General features: G+C 42.8%; 1 protein-coding gene across 2 annotated transcripts in view; it reads left to right on the top strand.

Moving 5' to 3' along the window:
- Window positions 1-19,872, top strand: part of LOC127585048 (GEM-interacting protein-like) — a 106,708-nt gene that overhangs the window by 81,504 nt on the left and 5,332 nt on the right. For both annotated transcript variants that reach the window (XM_052042183.1, XM_052042184.1), the window contains 10 exons: window positions 1,214-1,404; window positions 1,607-1,713; window positions 2,874-2,975; window positions 5,402-5,494; window positions 6,201-6,364; window positions 7,483-7,671; window positions 8,287-8,424; window positions 9,644-9,864; window positions 11,055-11,352; window positions 13,233-13,353. In XM_052042183.1, coding sequence (XP_051898143.1) covers window positions 1,214-1,404; window positions 1,607-1,713; window positions 2,874-2,975; window positions 5,402-5,494; window positions 6,201-6,364; window positions 7,483-7,671; window positions 8,287-8,424; window positions 9,644-9,864; window positions 11,055-11,352; window positions 13,233-13,353 — 1,624 coding nt within the window. The remainder of the gene's footprint in view (window positions 1-1,213; window positions 1,405-1,606; window positions 1,714-2,873; window positions 2,976-5,401; window positions 5,495-6,200; window positions 6,365-7,482; window positions 7,672-8,286; window positions 8,425-9,643; window positions 9,865-11,054; window positions 11,353-13,232; window positions 13,354-19,872) is intronic.

Here is a 19,872-nt window from a genome sequence, read left to right as displayed (position 1 = left end):
TCACGCTTAGAATTCACCCTGCTTCAGCATGTCACCTACATTTTCATCTTTGCCATTATAATCCTTTTTTTTCTAGGTCACTCTCATATTTTTTCTAGGTCACTCTCATTTTTTTTCTGGGTCATTCTTGTTCAATCTCCTTCTTAGGAAGGATATACTTGCAATAGAGGGACTACAACAGAGATTCATCATATTGATTCCTATGATGATGGGTTTATCATATAAGGAGAGATTAGGTGCACTGGGCTTGTACTATCTAAAGTTTAAAAGACTCAGAGGTGATCTTACTGAAATGTTCAAATTCTTAAGGGCCGACAGGGTACATGTGAAGCTGATGTTTTCCCCAGCTGGTTTGTCTGGGACTAGACGACAAATCTGAAAATAAGGGATCAGACTTAAGCACAGAGGTGAGAAGGAATTTTTTCCACCCTGAGAGTAGGGAGTCTTCGGAATTCTTCACCCAAGTGAGCTGTGGAGGCTCAGTCATTCGGTACAATCAAAGCAGAGGTCGAGAATTGAAGGATGTGTGGTTTCTGTGCGGAAAGTGGCATAGAGGTAAAAGACCAGCCATAACCTTGTCGAATGGTCTATTCTTGCTATTTCTTGTTTTTGCTTCACTCTTTGCCTTTTGTCTTTTCTTCATCCTCTCACTGTTCCCTCTACACTTGAATGGTGCCCTGGCCCTCTTTTGAAGGTTAAATTTTAGACTGCCTTCAAAGTGCATATTCCGCGCACCCCCTCCCCCCCCCCCCCCCAAAAGCAATCCTGTTTCCTGAATGCCATAATGGATGCCACTTAACCAAAGGGCTCAGCAACAGAACTAGTCTGGTAGTTGGAACATTGTCCTACTTGATACTGAAGGCAAAATGAGCAGTGAGTTTAGATCTGAGCCCATCCAAGTATGTAAATCACATTCAGTACTTCCTCACCTCCTAATAACTTAGCGTATCAAGGCAGTTCTGAGGTTTGAAGTAATCTATACAGACATGGTAGTGTTTAGTGAGATATTGTAGAAGAAACCCTTCTTTGTATCTAATGCTTAATATACCTCCTGTATGCTATGAACGTTTGATAGGAAAATGTAGAACAACCTTTCCTCGGACTTAAATCCATGTTGTATCTGACCTGGAACTGGGAAGAAAAACAGCACTTGAATTTTAATGGCTATACCCGAATCAATGCAGTCTAACCTTCCCTATGTTGGTACCAACAGGTCTCTATGAACATGTTCGAAATGAAGCAGGAGCAGGTCCAACAAGTGCCATCTTCCTTACACTCACTGCATGAAAACATGAAACTACATGAACCTGCCCAGAAATATTTTGAATTTATTCAAAACTTGGACAAGAAGATGCTGTCCACAGAGAGCTATGAATTTGAGGAATTTTCTACCCCCAGCAGGAGGTCAGTGATTCAGAGCTTGAACAATGACTTTAAATGGAACAGTTTGGTCTCTTGACATTGAATGGGAAGTTTGGCCTATTGTAGGATCTGATGGACCCATTGGATTTTTTACAGTGGGTCTTACTGAAACAATTTATCCTATTGGGATTCTATGACAGTGTGAAGGGAGGTTTTCGATAAATTGCATGTTAATTTTTTTCAGGTCCTCCCCCACTGGAAGGAGAAAAAGTGCTGCCCCGCTGACCCATCGAACATCGGCATCCTCTGGTGATTTTCCAAATATGCCGGATGAGCTTGAAAGCAAGCTCAGTAAGTTAATGTTAATGGTTTTCAAAGGCTTGGTTAGGTTCTGTTGGGGGGGGGGGGGTGGGGGGGAAGAGGTGGGGAGCGATCTCATGGCTCAGTAAAAGAACCAATCAGAAAGGAATTGCCTTTGACAATAAGAGGCTGTTCTATTGTGAAATTTACAACTGAACACCCAAATATTTATCCCTTAATCATAACTGAGGCAAAACTGTGCAATTTGTTGGAATAGGGTGTAGTGGATTGTATTCTCCAGAACCAGCCTCCAATTCATATCTAGTATGTGGGTGGACAGAATGGGCTTGCGGCCTATGCAGTACCACATGGTCCAGTAGCCAAGGCAAACTCGATGACTGTCTTGATTCTATTCCATCACCACTTTCCTTGGCATACTTGCTACCCTTCTCATCAGATCCCACAAATAGCAAAGTGGCAGTGATCAATTAACCTGTTTATTGATGGCTCCTTCTCATTTTCCTTTTAAACCAAAAGCGAACAGGGCCTCGGCTTATTGATTTGCCCTGGTCCTTATCAATGAACTGACATGTCGGCCTGGATTATATTGGAATCGTCTCACCAAAAGGCGGGAGTGCTACCAACTAGAGGCAGGAAAGTTGTTTCCACTGGGAGGTGAGACTAGAACTGGGGGAGATAGCCTCAAGATTCGGGGGAGTAGATTTAGGACGGAGATGAGGAGGAACTGCTTTTCCCAGAGAGTAGTGAATCTGTGGAATTCTCTGCCCAAGGAAACAGTAGAGGCTACCTCATTAAATATACTTAAAACACAGTTAGATAGATTGTTGCATAGTAGGGGAATTAAGGGTTATGGGGAAAAGGCAGGTAGGTGGAGCTGAGTCCACGGCCAGATCAGCCATGATCTTATTGAATGGCGCAGCAGACTCGAAAGGCCAGATGGCCTACATCTGCTCCCATTTCTTATGTTCTTACTAAGCCCAGACTGGAACAAGGCGCTGCTTTACTCTCAGCCCCACCCAATATCAATGTGATTGAGAAGGTTTATCAGCTCACTGAAAGCTGCAGGATACTTTCTTAAGTTTATCCATCTTTATGATTCTTGAGATGCCCTCAACACCTTACCTCCATGTTGGGAAACGTCAGGGGCTCAGCAACAGGTTCAAGACTTTATGCTCTTTTTTTTATTGCAGCGTTTCATAATACAGCTGGAACTAAACCTGGTTTAAGTGATTCAGAAAGTACCGGAGCCAGCAGTGAGTCACGTTCCCTTGATTCACCGATGTCCAGTCCAGGTAAATGCCAAAGAAAGATGTTGCTACAAGATGTCATAATAAGATCGAGCAGGTAACACAGATTTATGGAAGGGTGATCATGTTTGGCACATCTGTTTGAGTTTTTGGGAACAGATAAAGAGAAACCAGTGAATGTGGTGTATTTGGACTTTCAGGAGGCCTTGGACAAGGTACCGCACAGAGATTATTAAACAAAATTAAAGCATGCAAGGTTGGAGGTACAGGAAGTCCACGGGTTACGAACTGATTCCGTTTCTGAGACTCTTCGTAACCCGATTCCTTGTGTAACTCGGAATAGTGTCCGCACATGCGCACTTGGGCCGGGGATCGCAGCCGCACGTGGCCCCGGCCGCACACGCGCACTTAGCCCAGGGACCACGAAGGTCGGTTCGTAAGTACAGACGTTCGTAAGTCGGGGACTTCCTGTAATTCATTGGTGTGGTGTGAGGATTCATTTAAGGACAGACAACAGTGGGAATACATAGGTCATTGTCATAGGAGGAAGCTATGATCAGGGAATGCTGTGGGAATCCGTGCTGGGCCCCAGTCGTTCACAATATTTCTCAGTGATTTGGATGAAGTGGCAGTGTTAATTGTGAGGACGATACAGACAGGAAGGGGATATGGACAGGTTAATTGAATGCGTGAATGGAATTCAAAGTGGAAAAAAAAATTTTAAATGGTGTAAGATTGAAAAATGTTGTGTTCAGAGGGACCGTGGTGTCACTGTCCACAGATTACTGAAGTTAACATGCTGGTGAAGCAAATAGGAAGACACAGGGTACCTTGGCCTTTGTTACAAGTACTTGAATTCAAGAGTAAAATGCATCTTACTGCAATTATGTAGGCTAGTGTGAGACTGCAGCTGGGATATTGTATGTAAATCTGATGACCATACCCAAGGAAGGGATACTTGCAATAGGATTGCTATGAAGTTTTCGTATCACTTCCTGGGGTGGAGGTACTATTCTATGAGGAGAGATTAAGCATACTGGAAAAATATGTCTAGAGTTTAGAAGAATGGGAGGTAATCTCATTGAAACATAGAAAATTCTTTGGGTTTGACAGGGTAGATGCAGGGATGCTACTATTAAACAAATCAAGCAATATTAAACAAATCAAGCAATATTAAGCAAATCAAGGGATAGTTCAAAGGTTAAAGGATCAGCCAAAATTGTATTAAATGCTGAAGCAGTGCAAGTGGCTGAATGGCCCAGTCCTGCTTCTATTTTTCATGTGCTTAGTTTATCAAGAATCAACATCAATGAGAGGAGGGAGAGGAAACATGAAGAGTTGAGTGGGACTGGAATTAGGAAATGGTTGAAAACCCATTCAGTCTCCATTTAAAAGGAATGTGAATGTCTGATCTCGTCTGAGATAATACTATCATAAATGAGCAGGAGAGAACGATGAGTTCAGTGTCAAAGACTGTCTTGCAAGTACAGTGACCATGGTGATAGATAACACTGCAACTTTTGTGTAACTTAAGTTATCTAGAAAATAATGTTCCAGTAAATTAAAATTTTGTGAATCGTTGTGTTAAATTGTTTGAATAGAGATCTCCAGACGCCCACTCCCACAAAGCACTGCAACAGTCTGCAGTCAGGACTGTGCGACTCATTATAAAGCAGTGATCCTGATCACAATTAGGAGGGTGCATATTTGTATTACTGGAGTGTATTTTGTAGGCCTACTGAGTTTTTACAGTGACCATCGTTCTAATAATCAGCAGATTATGGCCGATATGTCTTGGGAAACCCACGTTCAATGTTTCAGGAACAGCTTCTTCCCCTCCACCATCAGAGGATACTTGAACATTACCTCGTTACTCCTCTTTTGCACTATTTATTTAATTTTGTAATGTATAGTAATTTTTATATCTTGCACTGTACTGCTGCTGCAAAACAACAAATTTCATGACATGTCAGTGATAATGACCTGATTCTGACCAACCAGGACAAATCAGCCCTTATGATTGATATCTCATCCACCACCCTAAACGTTCATTCCTGACACCACTGGCACATGGTAGCCAGTGTGTACCATCAACAAAATTCACTGCGGTTACTAGCCTAGGCTACTCCAACAGCACCTCCCAAACCCACAACATCTACCACCAAGAAGACCAAGTGCAGCAGGCACATGAGGACATCGGCATTTGTGGATTTACCTCAAAACTAATTTGGAACATGATGCCTGTCATTCTTTCTCATTGTGTTTAAATGCTGGAACTGTTTAGCCAACAGAACTGTGAGAGTACCTTCACCAAAAGGACTGCAGTGAATCAAAAAATGACAGGCCACTGCCACCTTCTCGGGAGCAATAGGAATCGGCAATAAATGCTGGCCACACCCAGATCCCAAAAGTCGAATGAAGTAGTAAAAAGATTCTACGTTTAATAACTTGTATTTTGGGTTTTTTTCCAGCTCATTTTGGAAGGAAATTACCAAAACCCACAGTATCAGGGATGTCTCCAGATGATTTTGATGAGAGGGATGGGAACCAGTTGCAAGATAATGGTACGTTACAGGGGCTTAAATTTAGTTTGAGAATTGAATTGGGATGCAACTTGTCCCTCCAATGCATAAACATGTACGTAACCAAATCTAAATGAAGATTGTCAAGCCTCATGTCTGCTCTTGCATGAACTAGGTACTTGGAGAAAACTGTTGAAAATTGTGGGATGTCCTCGGTAGAAAATGTCCACAGCGGGCCAAGGACAGACCATTAGCTGGCAGCAACGAACCTACCAAGCAACCAGACAAAAACCCAACTTCAATTAGGCTGCTCCTGCAGGAGAAGCAGAGGGGGGAACAGGGAAACAGCACTTGAGGGATGCAGTGGAAGAGAAGGGAGGAGGGAATAGAGGTGTGACAAAGTGTTGAAAAAAATGGGGAATACAAGGGTGATGAAATGAGAAGATGCAAAGGATGAGAAAAAGAAAATTGGATAATGAAAGCAGGAGATGATAAGAGGGAATGATGAAATCATGGAAAACAGAAAATGGATTAGAGGATCCTATTGAGATGGAGGGAAAGGGTAGAGGGTGACAAACAGGTGAAATAGAAAGGATAGGGAGAGCAGAACTGGAGGGTACGAGAGGAGTATGACAACAAAAAGCAAAAGGATAAAAGAGGGAATAGGGAATAAAGAAGAATTAAATGGAGAGGATGTGGATGGAGAAAATATAGAATCATGATTCATCTTAAAACCTTTTACATTCAGATTTGGCAGATTTAATGAATGAGACGTCGAGAACACCAACAACCTTCAAAAATATTGTGCTCTCTAGAGCAGCACAGACACACCGATTTCGGAAACTCAGGGCCCCAACCAAATGCCGAGAGTGTGACAGCCTTATTGTGGTGAATGGCGCTGAGTGTGAGGAGGTGAGAACATAGATTACAAGACACTTGAGTGTAATCCAAAGTTCAAGCAGATGTCTGTGGTCTTACCATAAACCAACAGCTTTGATACTTTAACTGTAACAGAGCAATTCAAAGAATTGAAAAGCTGGCTGAAAGATGGTTCAAATGGTTAGGAGGAATAAACTGAGAGTGAGCCAAGCCCAGATCTGGGCTGGTGTACCGGCCTCAGCTGGGGCGTCTATTCTCAATGCTTTTACCATCTTTCTGGAGAATGTACCACTGTGGATATCAGCTGCACCAGGAATAATGTTTGTGCTGAGGGTTCATTTGTGATAACCAATATGTGCAGCAGGGATGAAAACTACTGAGAGAGGATCTCAAATCCTCAGGTTTATTTCCTCGTCCCTTAATTTCCTCTACAAATCCTCGTTTGTTGCTGGATTACAGTTCCTTGGGAATCCTCTGGAATCCAAGATGCTCTTTATAAATATAGGCTGTCAACACTCTCATGTTACAAATAGCTGTCTGGGAAAGATTTCAGAGGACACACAAAGAACTGTAACCCAGCAAGAAATGGAGATTTGAGGAGAAAATTAAGGGACAAGAAAATCAATCTGAGGATTTGAGACCCTGTTCCAATAGTTCTCACCCTGCTTGAGATATTGATTATCATTAATGAACTCAGCAAGAAAGCCATCCTCGGTGTAGCCTGCACCCAGGGTTTATCAGTTGCCATTTATGCACAGTGGCCCAAATACCTCTACGCTCAAGAATCCCTTGGGGTCCCCTTTAAACTGAAGGCCCCTGACCTTCTCAGTCTTCACTATTGGAAGACACTGGAGGCTGGGAACATCTCTTTTGTGTGAAATACTGGCAAATCTCTTAAGGGAATTTTCCAGTCACTTTATGTTCAGAATGCAGCAAATATGTAGAAAGGATGGAGGTCGAACCACATTTGTCCCTCTACACCAAGGGCATTGTGACCTCCAATAAAATACAGGAGTTTTCAAGCTTTTGTTGAAAGCACATTTCTGCAACACCAATCCCACTCCAAGTTGTATTGTATTCTTTGAGGATTTGTCTATGCTCAGTAATACTGGTGGTATTTTGTGTTTATTTTTGGTGTTTACTCTTTACAGTGCTACCTGGCATGTCATAGGAAGTGCCTCGAGTCCATTGCCATTTTGTGCGGGCACCGTAAGCTGCAGACCAAGATCTCTCTATTTGGAGTAGACTTTGCACAGGCACCGAGAGAGACAGCTGATGAGGTGCCCTTCATCATCAGAAACTGCACAGCAGAGATAGAGCGGCGGGCACTTGGCATACAGGTAGGACCGTGAAGGCAGAGATCTAGATAGTGAGTGTACTCAGAGGAGTACTGCATAGAATCAAGGGTTTAAACAGGCAGGGACTATTTACAGTTAGGAAGCCTAACAGACTCCAACACTGACAATATTTGTTTCAATGTGTCCAGTGCTGTCCAGCAAGCCCGTCTCTTATACATAAACCAATATGCTGGTGTATCCTTTCTTCACAACAGCAATTACTCCCACCATAAACCATTTTTTAAAAAAATATTAATTTTTCTTTGGAATCTGGACATTACTGGCATTTATGCTCGTCCACAATTATCCTTGAAGGTGGCATTGAGCCATCTTCTGGAACGTCTGTAGTCTTGTGAAGGTAGACCCACAGTGCTGTTGGGGAGGGAGTTACAGGATTTGAACCTAGTGACATTGAAGGACCAGCAATGTATTTCCAAGTTAGGATATTATGAGAAGGGAAAATGCAGGTGGTCGTGTTTCTTTGCATCTAAGTTATTGTCATATCTCACAACTCACTTATGTCACACTGTCATTTCACTTCAGGTTTAATTTGTCCTTCAATAATTTCTAATTGGATATCAAAGTGTTGTATAATGCTTATTAATCTTCATATTTCAGGGAATCTATCGAATGAATGGTTCAAAGATACGCATCGCCAAACTGCGCCAATCTTTTGAAAATGGGAGGGACCTCACCGACATGTCTGAAAACCCGCCTCACGACATCACAAACCTGTTGACCCTGTACCTTCGAGAGGTGAGTTGCAGGACTGTACATCTGTTCACAGCCTGAGACTTTCTGACAGCTAATTTTAAAAAGTCAATCTGCTGCCGCAATAGGTCAGTGATCTGTGTGCCCTGGTTGGCTGTTTGTTGTGACGACCATTTTGCTGATTTGGACTAGCTCATTAACATCCTAATTGTAAGGGGGGGTGGGGGGGTGGGAAGTAAAAGATTAATCATAATGCCAAAACCTTGGCCATGTAGTCCTTTTTGCTGTTGTAGATGGTGATACTATGATCCAGCAGCAAAGACAGCGGTGCATCCTAGAGAATCTCAGGTGCACTTTTCAAGAAAATTTTTAATCACCCCATCCCATTTACTGTGTGAAACAGTGTTCATGACTAAGTGCCTGTTCATTTGCTAAATAAATACTTCAGGCAACTTAAGGTAGAAGATTATAAGAACAGGTAAATTAAATTTATTTAAACTTGAGGCTGAATATTGAGTAAACTGCCCTGTGAAGATAAAAGTTTTGACATTCCTAAGCTAAAGCAAGCCAGAAAACAGCAAAAGGGAAAAGAGTAATTTACTGATGTTTTTTTTTAATTTTTAAAAAATTTTTATTTACAGCGTGGTAACAGGCCCTTCTGGCCCAACGAGTCCACGCCACCCATTTTAAACCCATATTAACCTACCCGTACGTCTTTAGAATGTGGGCAGAAACCAGAGAACCCAGAGGAAACCCACGCAGATGTGGGGAGAACGTACAAACTCCTCACAGACAGCAACGGGAATTGAACCCCGATCGCTGGCGCTGTAATAGCGTCGCGCTAACCGCTACGCTACCGTGCCGCCCCTAAATTCCACAATTGGGAATAAAACGGATGAAGTTGGAGCTCGGCCTACACATATTTGGTCGTACTAAACCAAATGGTGCCAGAAGGTCCAGAGGTGTTGTATACAAAGTCAACTGATTTCAATATCTTTTGACTTTCCAGATCTTAAGTTGTGGGGACATGGGTTTATCGGCTTTCCAGAAACTGCTACTAGAGGTGCAGGGTTGGGATTAGGGTAAGCCATGATCATTTGCTAACTGCTGCACTTGATTATCTGCTGACAGCTTAGGCCTTCACATTAAATTTAGTCAAATGACTATACTACTGGTTTATGTCCTACTGGGTGGGTAGCATAAGTAATTTTTCACTAGTGCCCTTATGGATTTTAAATATGCTCTTCTATTTCATTACTTAAAGCTCCCAGAGCCAATTGTTCTCTTCAGCCTCTATGATGATTTTATGAAGTTTGCCAAAGAGCTACAACAGGCCTACGAGGAGCTGAAGGATTGTCAGGCCAAGGGAATACCCACAGCTACTGATAAATTACCACAACTCATCCAGCAGGCCAAGGTCTTGCTGCAGAATCTTCCAGTTTCCAACTACAACACTCTGGAGCACCTTATCGGGCATCTCCACAGGTAGGCCTAACATTGACATATTCCTCAACAGATATGGAATGAAAAGGAAAATTGTGTTTATGGTGTGAGAAAATTCAGAAGCCAATGATTCCAGCCCTACATGGCAAACGGTTCACTATCACTTTTTGAGAGAAGGGAAGCTGGAAGCTGCCACTATAACCTGTGTTAACTACACAAAGGTTCAACCTCACAATTTGTGGCAAATGTCAGATGTGCTTGAGGTGATAGATATGGATTTGCAAATGTGTGTTTAGCTGTGATGTTGTCCATGAGACCCAGTCTGTTGACAAACAGCATCCATGTTCTCTTAATGACCATCTATCACCCATGATATCAATGTTTAATTAGCTGTAAAAAAAAATTAATATTAACTTGTGGACCTGGACAAGGAGGTATTAACATATTGTTGCCAAATTCTGTTCTCAAGTTACTACCTTGATGATATGTCCACTTCTACTGTGCCACTATTGGGCTAGTGGGAGACAGTGTGAAGTCTGTGTAAAGAAAAACCATATCCCCCTCAGAGAGAAAAGGATAGTAGGCTTATACTTGACAGGACATTTCCCCATTCACCAGTTCCAAGTTAGGATTATGTGAATGCTAATGCTAGTTGGGTAAAGGAATCCCTTCTGGCTCAACTTTTGGACCAGAGCTAACCTGTGAAAGTTTATTAGCTGAAACTCTATTCACAAGTAGAGAAACTTCTGTGCAATAATCTAACTTGGGTCAATGAGCAGCAGGTCCCACATTATTTGGGAACCTCTTTGAGAAGTCATTGGAACACCATAGTCAGTCTGGATTCCTAGCTAATGGGCTTCCTCAAGTTCTGACTCATTGAATAAAAAATCTGTTGAAGTTAGTTTTCGTCCACCTTATTCCATCAGTCTAGAGGCATGGGCATTTTGTCCATCTGAATTACCAGCAAAAAGCCCTCTGTAGTTTCTCTAATAGCTCAAGGTGACTAACGTGTAGACCTAGTGGAAGAGCTTGATATGCATGGAGCTAGGGGTTGAAAATTGTTATTGTTTGGGTCAGTACTTTCGGCTTGGCTGTGATCCACATTGAGATGCACACAGATATGGAATAAAGAACCATAGGTCAGCAGAGCTCTTGTTACAGCCCAGGGTGATAATGGAGGGAGGGGGATGTAACTCTTTGTAGCTGCAAGGTAAATCTCTCTTCTCTTACAGAGTGGCAGCACGATGTGAAGAAAACAAGATGTCACCGAATAATTTGGGAATAATCTTTGGCCCCACACTAATTAGACCTCAGGCTTTGGAAGATGCTGTTTCAATGACTTCCTTGGTGAACTCTGGATACCAGGCTCAAGTTGTAGAATTCCTAATCATGCAGTACAATCAGATATTTGAGCCCAAAGAAGGTCTCAGTTCTTGGGCTGATGCAGCCAAGAATTCTCCGATGGAACGTACCGCAAACAGAGCAGACGAGGCTCTGAGTTCGGCAAAAAGCAGGAGCCAATCTTCAGAGGTACAGACTTGCAGAATTATTCCAGAAGAATTGTAATGTGTACAAAGTAGCAAAGATCTCAGTTGGTAGCATTTCAGGTACACAGAGTATCCCAATGTTTCATGAAGAGGCAAATGCTTTGAGGTTCTGGTCTGGTTCTTAGTATTCACAAATAAAAATTGCAGCATTCAAGTCCAGCTCACTTTGTATGTAATGATGTGCAGTCTGGATAAATAAGTGATTAGATGTGGGAGAGTAACTGCTGATGTTAGGTTTTGGGGAAATGATTGAGCTGCTAAACATACAGCAAGAGTAAAAGAATAATCAATGGAGAACTTTAATGTACATATAGACTGAGCAAACTAAATTGTATCAATACTATTTAGATCTAGTATTGTGCAGTGAGAAAAGATTATTAATCTTTGTAGTTAAGAAGTCTTCACAGGCATGAGTTGCAAGTCACTACAATAGATTAAGAAATTACATTAAAGAGTCAATACATAGTTTACAACCTAAAAAAGTGTCCTGGAGGCACAAAAACACAACAGGAAAAGTGGTCCAATCATGTCTAATGAGCAGTTAAAGATAACATTAGATCAAAAGAAAAGGCTAGAGGCTCGCCAAGAAGAGCTTTAAGAAATTTCAGAATTCAACAAAGTGTCGATAAGGTAGGGAAAAGAAAGATAAGTTATCGAGTAAGAAACAAAAATAATTGTAAAAGGCTCAGGAAACTTATAACAAGCAAAAATTAATGAGGATCCTTCACAGACTGGGTCAGAAGTTACATTAAGGAAGGAAATAAGCACATTTTATCTGCCTTCACAGAAGATTTTTAAAAAATGCCCAAAAGTAAAAGAGAACATCAGGTCTTGAGAAATGGAGCAACTAAAGTGGCGTTCGTTTAGAAAAACACTACTGGACAAAATAATGGGACTGAAAGCAAATAAACCCCCAGGAACCAAAGTGCTACAGGCAGTGGATGCACTGGTTACCATCTTCAAAATGTCCGTGAATTCTAGAAAAATTTCCAAATTGAAAGAAAACGGATGAAATATTTCTATGTAAGAAAAGGAGACAAAGTGAGAAATTAGAAACCAGTTATCCTGTCATCAGTAGCAAGAATCTTGAGCTCGGTCACCAAGTATATTCAAAACAAATTGATAGACCTTTGGATATTAACAGAATCGAGGGTTATGGGGATAGTTCAAGAACACAGTGTTAAGATCAAGGCGGCTTTTTATCTTTTGAATGGCAAAGTGGCCACGAGGGCCAAAGGTCTTCTTTCTGCTTCTAGTTATCTTCTATTATGTCCTTAAAATCCGTAGTGCTCTTTTCTAAAAAAAAACTTAAGCTAGATAAAATTAAAGTTTAAAATTTTCCTCCATAATATTTAATATAGCAAGTCAGCCAGTCAGGTGTGTATAATCTGTCCTTTAGTTATTGGCTTTTTGTTCATAAAATTTGGCTAGTGTGCAGGAGCTTAAGGACATAATCTAGATTGAAACCTCTGCACAGTACAGAGGAAGTGCTTATTATCAGAGGTACTTTACAATGTTAAACCAATGCCCCGTGTATCTGCAACAAAAAAGTGCTGGGAACATTCTCCCAACCTCCCTTCTCATGACCAGGACCCGTACTTCCAGCAGGAGTCACTGTCCTATGTCCTACTCTTGCTTGGTTTAGTTTTCCGACCACTTATTGAACTCAAGTTTATTGACACTAATTGGAAGAGCTCCACAGCAATCCCAGCTGAAAAATCAATTTGGCACATGTTGGGGGTAGAAATTAAAACCTGGTCTATTTGACTCCAAAAATAAGGGAGTGGGTGCAGAATGGGTGTCAGGGGAGTTTTACTGAACAATCGTACTCATCCCATGTTCACTGTGTCTCTCCTACTGCAGAGCCTGGTTCTGAAGCGACATTCAAGTGAAGGGTATGTGTCAGACAGATCCTCATCAAACGAAGCACTTGATGACACTCAAGACCAACGAAGAGTCAGCTCTGACAGCTGTGACATAGCAGGTAAGTAACACCGCCTACAATGTGGAGCTTAAAGTTGGCAACATCACGCGCTGTTCTCTCGCTTCTTCCCAATGCACAAGGAGGGTGTCACAGTGAATGTGCGGATGGAGTGGGGATGACTGCGCTTAGAAATTGTGCTGAGGCGTCAGGTTTAATCACCAAGATAAGGAGGAAACTGTTCTGGTGCTGGGGTGGGGTGGGAGGGGTGGGGGGTTGATCTCTAAAATCACAGAGCAAAGGCATGCTGGAAAAATATTTTGCATGGGATAGATGGAAGGGTACCAGCTGTTTCTGCCCATGTGTACAAATAAATGTTATTGTTCTGTTTTGAGATACCAAAATGGCAAATGAAACAGCACCGCAGACAAGTGCATGCAACTTTGTTAGGAACATGCGCTCATGCTAAATATCTAAAAAGACAGATTCAAAAGTTAAGCATTGATATAAAAACAGAAGCAAGAACCATAACAGTAATGATGTGGGAAAACATTAACAGAATAATAGAAATGATAAATCACTACTTGAAAATAAACTTTGAGGACTGAGGAACAGCAGTGGGGGTGGGGGGGGGGGTAAGATAAAAATACAGAAAGATAATCAATGGCTCTTCATAAAGACATAGTGAGGCAAAAGTGGCAATGAGATTTCACAGCATTTGGAACGAAGTGTTTTGTCTGAAGGCAAACAGAAAACGACAGTGCAAGGCTAGATGGAAAAAGGCAGCCCAGCTTCCCCTGTGCAGTCTTCCCCAGATCCTCCTTTCCACCACCCCACTCTTCTTCTGACTGTATCCTTTCCACTCGTTCTCAAATCCTTTTCACTCTGTCCACCACCACCTGCTCACATTGCCCATTAGCCACCAACCCACCCTCAAATACTCCTTGATCTTCCATTTTTAAAAAAAATAATCACTTCTCTGAAATTCAACTTCAGAGGTAGTACATTCGGGCTCAACAAAGCAAGGAAATACTCAATAAGTTTTAGGATATTGAGCTGAGCAGTATATAGGAACAGGAGCACAGATCCATGAATTAAGGTAGATAGGAAGATATGTAGAATACTTAACTCAATATCTTGCCAATAAAGTAGCAGGAAGATCATGCTGGAACTGTGTAAATCACCAGTTTGGTCATGGTTAGATCCTGCGCAGCTCTGGACACAGGCATGACATAATAACAGAAGAATGCAAAACAGATTTGAGGATATGGCAAGGACTGGAAAATTGTTGTAATGAGGAAAGACTGACCAGGTTGAAGTGGTTTTCGTTAGAACCGAAAAGGAAAGGGCAATATCTAATTGAGGTAATAAAATCACGAGAGCTAGGCAGCATGAACAGAAAGGATCCATTTCTTGACAGATAGGAACAAAACCAGAAAGCATGGAAGTCAGCAGATCAAGCAGCATCTGTAGAAAGAGAAACAGAGTTAACATTTCAAGTTGATGCTCTTTCGTCACAACTGAGAGGTGAGAAAACAAGTGTGTTTCACTTTGCAGCAGGAATGGATAGAATACTGTAATGTCTATGTGGAGACTCAGATGCTGCTGATACCCATCTAACAAAAGGTGATGGAGGCTTGATAATCATAGTGGATATCACTGGAACAGTGTAAATAGCAAGAGATGAATGAAGACAGTAAGAAGGAAAACAAACTAAGATGTAGGACACAGTAGTTACTATAAAGTGAATGCTGAAAGTATTCCAGTTTCTGTGGAAAGAGAATCTTGATCTCTGGTGCTGTCTATGTAGAGTTTGCACATTCTTCCCGTGAAGTGACTGCATGAGTTTCGGCTGGGTGCTGCAGTGTGCTTGATATCTCAAGGATGCGCAGGTAGTTTAAATGTCAATGTAAGTTACTTTTTCTTTAGTGTGGGCAAGTGGCAAAAGAATTTAATAAAATTGATGATCATGAGAGAATAGGTTGCAAGGGTACAGGGAAATAAGGAACAGGGGTATCGGGAACTGGCATGGACCCAATATTCCGAATACCTTCATCTCATGTCAGAATATGTAACATGTTGACACTCAAAGGGTGAAACGTGTCAAGTTGGAAGATATTGCTGCTCCTTGAGCTTATAATGGAGAAGACAGCCGAATGGGATGAAGAATTAAAGAACTGAATCATTCAACATGCTCTATTTGCACTCCAGACAGATCAGCCTCTGAGATAGCAATGCACATCACCTCTATAATCTTGGCCTCCATCTCATCACCTTAAAACACAATTGTTCTCCCAATTTTCCAGTTCTGATGAAAGGCTATTGACCTGAAACATTTAACTGTTTCTCTCCCCATATAGCTGCTTAACCCGAGTATCTCCAGGTTAGCTTTATTTCAAGTTTCAAACATCTTAAGCTTTTGCTTTTCAATAATTAGGGGACACTTAACTGGAATAGAGGGAAGGCCAGGAAAAAATGTTTCCTCAGCAAGATCCAACTATCTGCCTATCTGGTGAAAGCAGAAACCTTTTGTCACCTAGAGGACCAATTGAACAGCTGTCACTGTAAAATGGGAGCCCATTTTGGTCCAACGTGGTGATAATGAACCAAATAGGCTCACAAGGGTCTTCGCGTCAACTGTTTCTCTCTCCACAGACGCTGTCTGACCTGCTGTGTGTTTGCAGCAATTTAATGTTGTTATCACAGACTTCCAAACTGCAGGATATTTTTCCCATTTGTCCTTTTTCCTGAGGCTGTGCCCTCTGGTCCTGGACTCACCCGCTACTGGAAACATCCTCTCCGCATCTGCTCTATCCAGGCCTTTCAAGTTTGGTGAATTTCAATGTGATCCCCCTTCATCCTTCTAAACTCCAGCGAGTACAGGCCCAGAGCCAAATGCTTCTCATATGTTTACCCTTTCATCCCCGGGATCTTACTCGTAAACTTCCTCTGGACCCTCTCTAATGCCAGCACATCCTTCCTTAGATATGGGACCCACAACTACTCACAATACTCCAAATGTGGTCTGACCAACACCTTATAAAGCCTCAGCATTATATCCTTGCTTTTATATTCTACTTCTCTCGAAATGAATGCAAACATTGCATTTGCCCTCCTTACTACCAACTCAACCTGCAAGTTAACCTTCAGGGAATCCTGCGCTAGGACTCCCAAGTCCCTTTGCACCTCTGATTTCTGAGCTCTCTCCCCATTTAGAAAATAGTCTACGCCTTCATTCCTTCTACCAAAGTGCATGACCATACACTTCCCTACGCTGTATTCCGTCTGCTACGTCTTTGCCCATTCTCCCAATCTATCCAAGTCCTTCTGCAGACTCCCTGCTTCCTCAACACTACTTACCCCTCCACCTATCCTTGTATCATCCGCAAACTTGGCCACAAAGCCATCAATTCCATCATCCAGATCATTAACGTATACGTACAACGTGAAAAGTAGCAGACTCAACACCAACCTCTGTGGAACACCACTAGTCACCGGCAGCCAACCAGAAAAGGCCCCCTTTATTCCCACTCTTTGCCTTCTGCAGTCAGCCAATCTTCTATCCATGCTAGTACCTTTCCTGTAATACCATGGGCTCCTATGTTGTTTAGCAGCCTCATGTGCAGCACCTTGTCAAAGGCCTTCTGAAAATCCAAGTAAGCAACATCCACTGACTCTCCTTTGTCTATCCTGCTTGCTATTTCCTCAGAGAATTCCAACAGATTTATCAGGCAAGATCTCCCCTTAAGGAAACCATGCTGACTTCAACCTATTTTATCATGTGCTTCCAAGTAACCCGGAACCTCATCCTTAGTAATGGACCACTTACCAACCACTGAAGTCAGGCTACCGGCCTATAATTTCCTGTCTTTTGCTTCCGTCCCTCCTTAAGGAGTGGAGTGACATTAGTGATTTTCCAGTCCTCTGGAACCATTCCTGATCCTAGTGATTCTTGGAACGTCATTACTAATGCCTCCACAATCCCTCCAGCTACCTCTTTCAGAACCCTGAGGTGTAGTCCGTCCAATCCAGGTGAGTTATCCACCTTCAGACCTTTCAGTTTTCCAAGCACCTTCTCCTTAGTAATAGCAGCTACGCTCACTTCTACCCCCTGACTCCCTTGAATTTAGAACATAGAACAGTACAGCACAGAAACAGGCCCTTCGGCCCACAGTGTTGTACTGAACCAATTACGTTAGTAATAAAATAATAAATTTCAGGCATGTTGCTAGTGTGTTCCACAGTGAAGACTAACAGAATATTTATTCAGTTCATCTGCCATTTATTTGTTCCCCATTACTCCTCCAGCATCATTTTCCAGCGGTCCAATGTCCACTCTTGCCTCTCTTTTACTCTATATATCTGAAAAATCTTTTGTATCCTTTTATATTATTGGCTAGCTTACTTTCATATTTCATCTTTTCTCCCCTTATTGCTTTTTTAGTTGACTTCTGTTGGTTTTTAAAAGATTCCCAATCCTCCAGCTTCCCACTAGTTTTTATAATATTGTATGTCCTCTCTTTTGCTTTCACGCTGTCTTTGACTTCCCTTGTCAGCCACGGTTGCCTCATCCTCCCTTTGGAATGCTGCTGCTTCTTTCGGATGAAATGACACTGTGTCTTCCGAATTATTCCCAGAAACTCCTGCCATTGCTACTGTCAATTCCCTGTTCAGGTCCCCTTGGCCAGCTCCTCTCCCGTGTCTGTGTAGTTACCGTTACTCACCTGTAGTACTGATACAGCCACCCACCTACGTCCACCCGCCCCACCCTCCCACCAGCATGGAAAGAGGCAAATGAAAAGAAAAACTGCAGATCCTGTTCACCTTACTGATGCTTGGGTCTATCTTAATAATGACAGCATAGGAGGCCAATCGGCCTCTCGGGTCTATGCCAGCTCCCAGAGTAATTCCTGGGTGACTGTCAGGAGAAGGGCTGAGAATAGCCAGGTAGTGCAGGGTACCCCTGTGGCCATTCACCTCAATAACAGGTATACTGCTTTGGATACTGTTTGGGTGGGGGGGGGGGGGGGGTGGAGGTGGGAGCGAAACGTACCAGGGGAAAGTGCTCAGGTCTCTGGCACTGAGCCAGGTCATGTGATGCAGAAGGGAAGGGGGGAGAAGAGGAGAGTGGTAGTGATGGGGATTCCATAGTAAGGGGGGCAGACAGGAGATTTTATGGACATGAAAGAGACTCCCAGATGGTATGTTGCCTCCCTGGTGCCAGGGACAGGGACATCTCAGATCGGGTCCACAGCATTCTGAAGGGGAAGACTGAACAGCCAGAGGTCGTGGTACATATTGGTACCAATGACCTAGGTAGGAGAAGAGGTCCTGAAGAGGGAATATAGGGAGTTAGGTAGGAAGCTGAAAAGTAGGACCTCAAGGGTAGTAACCTCTGGATTTCTGCCTGTGCCACACACCAGTGAGGGTAAGAATAGGATGATTTGGCAGATGAATGTGTCACTGAGAAATTGGTGCAGGAGGCAGGGTTTCAGACTTGTTGATCATTGGGATCTCTTCTGGAGAAGATACGACCTGTACAAAAGGGACGGGTCACACCTGAACTGGAGGGGAGCCAATATTCTTGCGGGCAGGTTTGCTAGAACTGTTGGGGAGGGTTTAAACTAGTTTGGCAGGGGGCTGGGAACCAGAGTGAGAAGTCAGAGCTTGGTTCATTTACTGTACAAGTAGATGCAGAGTGTAGAGAGACTGTGAGGAAGGATGGGCAGTTGAAAGGGCAAAATTGCAGTCAGCTGGATGGGCTAAAGTGTGTCTACTTTAATGCGAGAAGTATCACGAACAAGGCTGATGAACGTAGAGCATGGGTAAGTACATGGAACTATGACGTGGTGGCCATTACAGAGACTTGGCTATCGCAAGGGCAGGAATGGCTGCTGGATATTCCATGGTTTAGATGTTTCAAAAGGGACAGGGACGGAGGTAAAAGAGGTGGGGGAGTGGCTTCGCTGATCAGGGACAGTGTCCCAGCTGTAGAAAGGGAGGATGTCCTGGAGGGATCGTCCACTGAGTCAGTGTGGGCGGAGGTCAGAAACAGGAAGGGAGCGATCACTCTATTGGGAGTATTCTACAGAGCTCCCCAATAGCAACAGAGATGCTGAGGAGCAGATCGGGAGGCAGATTTTGGAGAGGTGCAAAAATAACAGGGTTGTTGTTATGGGTGATTTCAACTTCCCTAATATTGATTGGCACATCCTTAGTGTAAAGGGGATAGATGGGGCAGAGTTTGTTAGGTGTGTCCAGGAAGGACTCCTGACACAGTATGTGGACAGGCCGACTTGAGGAGGGGGCGTACGGGACCTGGTACTAGGCAATGAGCCTGATCAGGTTTCAGATCTCTCGGTGGGAGAGCATTTTGGAGATAGTGACCTTTACCATAGCCTTAGAGGGATAGGAGCAGACAATATGGGGAAGTATTTAACTGGGAGAGGGGGAATTATGATGCTATTAGGCAGGAACTTGGGAGCTTAAATTAGGAACAGATGTTCTTGGGGAAGTGCACAGCGGAAAATTGTATGTTGTTTAAGGAATACTTGCATGGGGTTTTGAATAGGTTTGTCCCAT

This window comes from Pristis pectinata, chromosome 31, assembly GCF_009764475.1.
Source record: "Pristis pectinata isolate sPriPec2 chromosome 31, sPriPec2.1.pri, whole genome shotgun sequence".
Taxonomy (NCBI): domain Eukaryota; kingdom Metazoa; phylum Chordata; class Chondrichthyes; order Rhinopristiformes; family Pristidae; genus Pristis; species Pristis pectinata.
This window is presented reverse-complemented; position numbering and strand designations above follow the sequence as displayed.